Raw genomic sequence first — 9,272 nt, forward strand, 5'->3', positions numbered from 1 at the left:
TGCCAGCCTGCCCTCTCTCTCTGTGTAAGCAGTGTGCTGCATCATAAGAGACAGTCCCCTTTGGATCTGACATTAAACTGAGAGGCAATGGTACAAGTGGAGGTTCTAGATGCCAGGGCAACACTGATTCTGGTGGGTGAGTGCTTTAACCAGTACCTCCATTGGTATACCCTCACTCCTACATAGGAACAGGAATAGGCCATTCAGCCCCTTAAGCCTGTTCCAACATTCAAGAAGATCATGGCTGATCTGCAGCCTAACTCCACATATCTGTCTTTGACCTAATCCCCTATATAATTCAGCTTCGGAAAAATTTCACTCTTTTGGATTTACAGTCAACAACTGATTCAGCATCCACTGCTGTTTGTGGAAGAGAGCTCCAAATCTCCACCATCTTTTGTGTATGGAAGTGCTTCCTGACATCTCTCCTGAACACTCTGGCCCTAATTCTCAGACTATGCCCCTTAGAATCCCCAACCAGTGGAAATAGTTTATCTTTATCTCCCCTGTGGTTTTCTTTCCATGTCTTGAAGACTTCAATCAGATCACCCCTTAACCTCCTAAATGCTACAGAATAGAGGTCTAATTTGATAATCGCTCCTTAGAAACCTTAAGTCCAGATGCTGCTGATGGAAGCCTGAATGAGACAAAATGGTGGCCACCTTTGCCTCACTTTGAGGTAATTCACAGTTGGTGAAGTTATACGAGACTTTCCTAGAGGACTTGACAGATGCTTTATAAATGTGCTACTTTCACAATTTTTGAGATGGAAATTCTCGAGGTTTGTGGGTCTTTGTTAGTGCAAGCCCAGTTGCAAACAATATAAAGGCTTGATTTGCCCCTTTGTGATGGTCTGGTCCCTTTAAGTTGACCCGAAACGGGTACCTCTCAGGCAGGGCACAAAGAGCGAGATCCAATGTCAGTGTCAACTTTCTATGACATACCCGTCACGAGATAACAAAATGACAGAAAGACAACAAGAGATGGATTCTGACCATTTATCGGTGGAGTTTATAAGGTCAGAGACCTTCTGTAGATATTCCTTTGCGTATACAACCACAGGCTCAGAGTCATTCAACTCGACTGGATAGAAGATGGCAGAAAGCAATGGCAGCCAATCAATAACAGGAGCTAACGCCTGGAAAAAAGCAAAGAGAATCTTACTACAGGAAAGTAGGGCACAGGGAGAAGACAAAAATGTTCTAGACTGAGTAAGTAGTGTAAACATTGGACTCTGAAATCAGAAACGGCACCATGAATGAGCAGGACACTAATATTTATCAGTTAGTAAGTGAGTTGTGCTAAAGGACGATTCAAAACCCAAAGGAATTAAACTCTCCACTCAGTAGCTATTTCAGAAGCAAATTCTTTCTAAACTTCACCCGGTGGCACGTTTCAATTGAGACTGTGTGGAAGTGGTTGGATATGGAGGTTGGGGGGAGGGAAAATATTTGTCCCTTTCACTTCGAGAGGGTCAGACTATAGCTCAAGAAGAAGCATCATCTGGGTTTTATTGTTTTTCAGAATATTTTTGTTATTTTTTCAATAGGATCCAGGAGGATTGAAAGACGAGATGGAATTAAGCAGCTGAAAATTTCCTTGTTTGTCATATCTCTAACACTGACTGTGTGCAGACTCGATCATTGTAATCAAATGCTAGCTGCATGTGGCTAATTGAATTTCTTTTGACTTAAATAAATGGATTCATGGATACTGTTGTGAGCTTGAACCATTTTGTGCATCTGCTGGTAAAATGGGAAGGGGAAGATCAGAATATGTTCTTTGATCACTGGACACACTGAATTATTGAATGTGGGGTCTGTTTGTGAAGTCAATGGAAATGCGAAGCACATTTTCATGTATTGACCATACGGAGCTTTCCACTTACAATGAGAACATGTGGGTCAAACGTTAGCATTTTTTTTATTTCTCTATTTTTGTATCTAATCTATTTTCGTAACTATGATTTGTAACTCGGTACGTTGCATTAAGATGTTATGCCGGCACCATTGTACACTTTTCACTATACTCCTGTACTTTAATAAAATCCCAATTCTAATTCTAAATTCTAAACTGTTAAACCTTTAGCTGGTCAATGATTTCTATTGGATAAAACTGTACTTTGTCAGTTTTTTGACCCTTTGGCAAATGGAGACGGCTCAGTTCAGAGGAACGACATTGTGAATCCCTTTACATAACCTCACTACAGCAAGGTCATGTCATGGCCATGGCTAATACTCCAGCTGAACCCGCTGCTCAAGATACTTCAAGCCCCCACCACTAACAAGAAGCTGAAAGTCTGTGCAATTACAAGTTCCAAAATACAAAGGAATCTGTTGTGTATACTTTAAGACCTTATTATGCACATCTACCCCAAACGTGTAGATATTCACTGTTAATAAATTGCTCTGATGCAAGAAAGGTCATGCGGTGCAGTGGTAGTGACCCTGCCTCTAGTACAGAAGGTCCATAGAACGTAGAACCTAGAACGTAGAACCTAGAACATTACAGCACAGCACAGGCCCTTCGGCCCTCGATATTGCGCCGACCTGTGAAACGCATCTGAAGTCCAACTAACCTATACTATTCCATTATCATCCATATGTTTATCCAATGACCATTCAAATGCCCTTAAAATTGATGAGTCTACGACTGTTGCAGGCAGTCTCTGAAGAAACTACCTCTGACATCTGTCCTATAACTATCACTCCACAATTTAAAGCTATGTCCCCTCGTGCTAGCCATCACCATCCCAGGAAAAAGGCTCTCACTGTTCACCCTATCTAATCCTCTGATCATCTTGTGATGCCTCTATTAAGTCACCTCTCAAAGTTCTTCTCTCTAACAAAAACAGCCTCTAGTCCCTCAGCCTTTCTTCGTAAGACCTTCCCTCCAGACCAGGCAATATTTTGGTAAATCTCCTCTGCACCCTTTCCAATGCTTCCACAAACTTCCTATAATGCGGTGACCAGAACTGTATACCGTACTCCAAGTACAGCCACACCAGAGTTTTATACAGCTGCAGCATGACCTCATGGCTCTGAAACTCAATCTCAATATAAGCTAACACACTGTATGCCTTCTTAACAACCCTATCAACCTGGGTGACAACTTTCAGGGATCTATGTACATGGACACCGAGATCTCTCTGCTCATCCACACTACCAAGAATCTTACCATTAGCCCAGTACTCTTTGTTCCTGTTGGTCCTTCCAAAGTGAATCACCTCACACTTTTCACATTAAATGCCATTTGCCACCTCTTAGCCCAGCTCTGCAGCTGATTTATGTCCCTTAGTAACCTGCAACACCCTTCAGCACTATCTACAACTCTACCAACCTTAGTGTCATCCACAAATTTATTAACCCATTGTTCTACGCCCTCATCCAGATCATTTATAAAAATGACAAACAGCAGTGGTCCCAAAACAGATTCTTCTGGTACACCATTAGTAACTGAACTCCAGGATGAACATTTCCCATCAACCACACCCTCTGACTTCTTTCAGCTAGCCAATTTTGATCCAAACCACTACATCACCCTCAATCCCATGCCTCCATATTTTCTGCAATAACCTACTGTGGGGAACCTTTTCATCAAACACTTTACTGAAATCCATATACATCGCATCAGCCACTTTATCCTCATCCACCTATGTGGTCACCTTCTCAAAGAACACAGCAATGTTTGTGAGGCATGACCTACCCTTCACAAAACCGTGTTGACTATCCCTAATCAAATTATTCCTTTCTAGATGAATATAAATCCGATCTCTTATAATCCTTTTTAACACTTTACCCACAACTGAAGTAAGGCTCACTGGTCTATAATTACCAGGGTTGTCTCTACTTCCCTTCGTGAACAAGGGGACAACATTTGCTATCCTCCAGTCTTCTGGTACTATTCCTGTAGACAATGACAACATAAAGATCAAAGCCAAATCTCCCCCCTAGCTGACCAGAGAACTCTAGGCCCAGGGGACTTATTATTTTTCACACTTTCCAGAATTGCTAACACCTCCTCCTTGTGAACCTCAATCCCATCTAGTCTAATTGCGTGTATTTCAGTATTCTCCTCAACAACAATGTCTTTTTACAATGTGAATACTGACGAAAAATATTCATTTCGTGCCTCTCCTACTCCTCGGACTCCTCGCACAACTTCCCACTACTGTCCTTAACTGGCCCTAATCTTACTCTAGTCATTCTTTTATTTCTGACAGACCTATGGAAAGCTTTAAGGTTTTCCTTGATCCTATCTACCAAAGACTTCTCATGTCCCCTCTTGGCTCACCTTAGCTCTCTCTTTAGGTCTTCCCTGGCTAACATGTAACTCTCAAGTGCCCTAACTGAACCTTCACATCTCATCTTTACATAGGCTTCCTTCTTCCTCTTGACAAGAGATTCAACTTCTTTAGTAAACCACAACTCCTTCGCTCGACCACTTCCTCCCTGCCTGACAAGGACATACTTATCAAGGATTTTTATCTCTGTAATCTTCCCCAGCCCTACATCCACATATCAAGGATCCACAATGAGATTCTCCTAAACTTTAGAGAATAATGGTCTAGTCTCCTCAAATTCTTTTCATAGAGCAATCTTGTTATGAGTATGATTAGATTAGATTCCCTACAATGTGGAAACAGGCCCTTTGGCTGAACCAGTCCACACCGACCCTCCGAAGAGTAACCCACCCAGACCCAGTTCCCTCTGACTAATGCACCTAACACTTTGGGCAATTTAGCACAGCCAGTTCACCTGACCTGCACATCCTTGGACTGTGGGAGCCAACCGGAGCACCCTGAGGAAACCCACGCAGACACAGGGAGAATGTGCAAACTTTATGTCGGCAATCAGTCTGCTGAACATCTGCTGCAGTCCCTCAATGGCATGCCTGTCTATTCATTGGTAAGGGGACCAGAAATGTATAGGTGCAGTCTCACCACTTTTCTATATAAGTGAAACAAGACTTCTTTACTCACTAAAGAGGTACGGCGTAGAAAAAGTCACTCAGCCCATTGCGTCTGCATCAACCCTCAAAGTCAGCGCCATGACTTGATGCCATTTTCCTGCCATTTCCCAAACCTGTGCTTTTCAAAGCAGGATTTTATAAAGATGGCTGAACAATTACCCAGCAAGCACAGGATCTATTGTAAACTCTGTTTTCTATGGCTATGGGTTCCTGCAATCTGTAGACGATCACAAGCTGAGGAGTTGCTTACAAGTGAAGGTGACTGGTTCCCAGCTAACTGAGCAGGTTGGAACTGGGCAAATTGCAGAGACACAGACAGAGAGTGAAAAAGACACGCAAGAGTGTGCAGTTGCTCTCTCCAGCAGAAGGTATCTGTTCTCTGCTCAAAATAAAAAGCCAGCTTGAATTTGAAGAAAACCAGTTATCCTTCCTGCACTTTCTGTACCATTTGAATTGATAAATTGGAGACATTTTTAGAGTGAATGTGTTGCTCTGTACTTCTTACAAACCAGTGGAAGTTGCAGAGAGACAGAAAGAGGAGAACTGAACACCAAGGATCTGGCTAGCTGCAGATTGATCATCTCAGCATCGGGATCAGGAAGATCACAGAACGGACTTTCCAGATTTTTTTTCTACCAATAATTTATTTTCCCTATTTGTTAGAGTGAGTGAGTGAGTGAGTGAGTGAGTGTGAGTGAGTGTGAGTGTGTGTGTGTGTGTCTAAATATAAGTAAGGGGGTGGGGAGCAGTTTATAAGGGGATTAAAGCTGTTGTCAGTAATGTTATGTGCCAATGGTTTATATCTGGTTCCAGGTAGTTCTGCTATAACATGATGGTTGCGTTCTTGTGCAACCCTGCATTATAGAAAAATCGCTTAAAGTGTTGGCGATGTAATTGCGTTACAGCCAACACACATTTTAAATGTTCCTGCTTTCGAAACATTGTCCCCAATTTGTCAATCATGAATCAGTGAATTTGCATCAATGAAACGTGTACTATAGCTGAACGACCTGTACTCGTAGCTATAGTCTATTTACTTAGTACAAAAACTTGGTCTGAAAGTCAGCTAAGTTGGGCCACTGTGTGTACCTTAAAGAACAATGTTAAGGTCTAGGAAGAGCAGGCCTCAGTTTATGACAAGGTTAGAGTGATGCTGGAGAAGCACAGCAGGTCAGGCAGCATCCAAGGAGCAGGAAAATCAACGGTTTTTGTCTGAAACGTCAATTTTCCTGCTCCTCGGATGCTGCCTGACCTGCTGTGCTTTTCCAGCACCACTCTAATCTTGACTGTAAACTCCAGCATTCTGCAGTACCCACTTCTGCCTACTTGATTTAAAACACTCTACCCCATTGGACCATGATAAAGTTCCAGAGGTTAACCTGGATCCTGACCCTCTTCCCAGCCACACACTGTTTACCTGCAGGTTCCGCACACTCATCTTGTTGTAGATGAGCTCTTCATCTCGCCGGTTTTCCTGGGGGACAGTGATGTTGGCAAGGGCACCCTCAAAGTCCAGCACCTGCTGCATCTGTGCCCGCGTGGAGATCTCCTCACCACCCAGGAGCACTCCCAGCTCCACCATGTAAGTCAAGTAGGCCGTGAGAATCTGGGTGAAAGGCAGGAACACAGCGAGGTTAACAGCACAATTACAAGATCACACCGTCAAATACAATGCAAATCTAAGGTTGATCAAACTGGTTAATTTCAGCTTTGTTTTCAAAAGCTGTTGAGTTTTATTTTTTAAATTCTGGGGTAACTGGTCTGCATTAGAGTTTTAGGTAATCATAAACAAGGCTTGAAGATTTAACACAGAATTTCCTGGCATGACATTGCTATGGTGATCACAGCTTCCTTGTAACAATCTATAAAGCATTGATAGCTGGGTTCCCAGCAAGCAGTTTCTTCAAGAGTCACTTTTATATCCTGTGAACTTTGTGTCCTGGTTTTCAGCATGTGACCTGTTTGACCTCTCACGTTGGTGGCCCTGACAACATGATGCTTCTGACAAGGAGTTTTTGTTGCTGGAGTCTTGTTTTCACTTGTTCTGTCATGAGATTTGGTTGTTGTTGGCAAGACCAACATTTATTGCCCACTTCTAATGCCCTTAACTGAGTGGCTTGCTCAGCCATTTCAGAGGGCATTGCTGAGTCTCTGGAATCCCATGTAGGCTAGAGTGGGTAAGGTTGGCAAATAACCTTGTCTATAGGACATTAGGTGTGTTTTTACAACAACCTGTTTCCACGCTGGGATTGGAACCATTCTGCCAAGGTCACCAGTCCAGTGACATTACCGCTGTCACTATAGCCAGTGTCCCTTCAACTTCTGTACCTTGCAGCACTTTCAGAGATGCATGTCATCTCTGACCAGGTGGGCTGGGGGCCTCAGAGTCTCTTAGCACTGCGGGCAATGCTCCCTCAGAAGGCCCAAGCAGTGACCCCCAAATCTGCATCTAATGGGAGTACAGCGACAAAGTGGTAATGTCACTGAAGTACAAATCCAGAGAGGCAGCCTAATGATCCGGGGAAATGGCACCCAGGGGAATTTAAATTTAATGAGTAATGCTGGAATATTAAGCTAGTCTCAGTGATGGTGACCACGAAACTATCAAGGATTGTCCGAAGAGCCACCTGATTCACTAATGCCCTTCAAGGATGGAAATCTGCTACCCTCACCTTGTTTGCTCCAAATGTGACTCCAGAGGCAAAAAGGCAAAATGTCATTCCTGATGAAGGGCTTATGCTTGAAACGTCGACTCTCCTGCTCCTCGGATGCTGCCTGACCTGCTGTGCTTTTCCAGTACCACACTTTGTGACTTTGATCCCCACCATCTGCAGTCCTCACTTTCTCCTAAATGTGACTCCAGCCCACAGCAATCTGCTTCTCTCTAACTGCCCTCTGAAGTAGTCCAGCAAAGCTACTCAATTTTCACTGCAGTGGAAGATGGGCAACAAATGGGGGCCTTGTTCACATCTCATGATGCGATTAAAGAAAAACTACTGAGTCTCAGGGGATCTCCTGCTCAAACACTCTCAAATGTTTGCCCTGATATCAAGCTGGGTTAATGAGCATGGTCCCAGCCATAAGGAGATAGTAAAGCCTTTCTGAGGGCAGCACAATGACTCAGTGGTTAGCACAGCTGTCTCACAGCACCAGGGAACCAGGTTCAATTCCAGCCTTGTCTGTGTGGAGTTTGCACATTCTCCCAGTGTCTGCATGGGTTTCCCCCCACAGTCAAAAGATGAGCAGGGTAGGTGGATTAGCCATGGGAAATGCAGGGATACAGTGATTGGGTGGGATACTCTTTGGAATGTTGGTTTGGATTCGATGGGATGAATGGCCTGCTTCTGCACTGTGGGAATTCTAGGATTTAGTAGCAGAACTGATCTTTGACCGCCCTTAGATAAAAACCATCAGCTCTCATGACACCAGATTTTAGATTCATCTTTAATTTTTGGAGATATTTAGTTAACAAAATGGGAAGGTAACTACAATACTGCATATAATTATAAATAACGTCAACATAATCCTTGAAGAAAATGGAAATGTTTGCCATTTTACTGCCAAGTTATTTTGTACTCAACACTTACTTGTGCCTCCTGCCATGCCAACCAGCTGTTGGCATTAATTGGCACCATGCACCTTGCTGAGAATTTAAAACTATTTGACAATTTTAACAAACTACAAATTCAAACAAATTTGAATTAGCATGCTTAAAAACTTTTTTAACAAGTAACCAGGGTGTACTGGATTGAAGTAACTGTCAACTTGATTGTAAAGGAGTTGCTGATCGCGGAAGTAAATGGACCGAGTACATTGCAATGTTTATTTCTGAAGTGGCATCGTTTCTCATTCTAACTGCAGCTTGACTTTAAAGTTCCTGTGAGTTGATGAGAAGGATTACTGCCAAGCCAAAACAAGCCAGACGCGTCCTGTCACATACGGACAGCCTAACTATATACCTGTACCTCCTTTGTCCATCTCATCCTCATCTCAACACCATCTCATCCATGAGCAATGCCACAGGACGTCAGCTAGCCACTTTTTCTAAAATACAATGCGCACTATAGTGTTGCGGTCCAAATGAAAACGAGGCTGCTGCAACTGCAATGTTTAAGAGGCATCCGGATGGGTACATAACGGGAAGGGTTTAGAGGGATATGAGGAGAAAGTGAGGACTGCAGATGCTGGAGACCAGAGTTGAAAAATGTGGTGCTGGAAAAACACAGCAGGCCAGGCAGCATCCGAGGAGCAGGAGAATCGACGTTTCGGGCATAAGCCCTTCTTCAGGAATGAGGCTGGTG

General features: G+C 43.4%; 1 protein-coding gene across 6 annotated transcripts in view; it reads right to left on the reverse strand.

Annotated features, from left to right (window-relative positions):
- The window catches only part of LOC122540197 (endothelin-converting enzyme 1-like), a 310,307-nt gene that overhangs the window by 51,183 nt on the left and 249,852 nt on the right, over positions 1–9,272 (reverse strand). For all 6 annotated transcript variants that reach the window (XM_043675566.1, XM_043675567.1, XM_043675569.1 and 3 more), the window contains 2 exons: positions 6,389–6,577; positions 996–1,138 (listed from right to left, as the gene is read on the reverse strand). In XM_043675566.1, the coding sequence (XP_043531501.1) occupies positions 996–1,138; positions 6,389–6,577 (332 nt within the window). The remainder of the gene's footprint in view (positions 1–995; positions 1,139–6,388; positions 6,578–9,272) is intronic.

Source organism: Chiloscyllium plagiosum, chromosome 34, assembly GCF_004010195.1.
Source record: "Chiloscyllium plagiosum isolate BGI_BamShark_2017 chromosome 34, ASM401019v2, whole genome shotgun sequence".
Lineage (NCBI taxonomy): Eukaryota > Metazoa > Chordata > Chondrichthyes > Orectolobiformes > Hemiscylliidae > Chiloscyllium > Chiloscyllium plagiosum.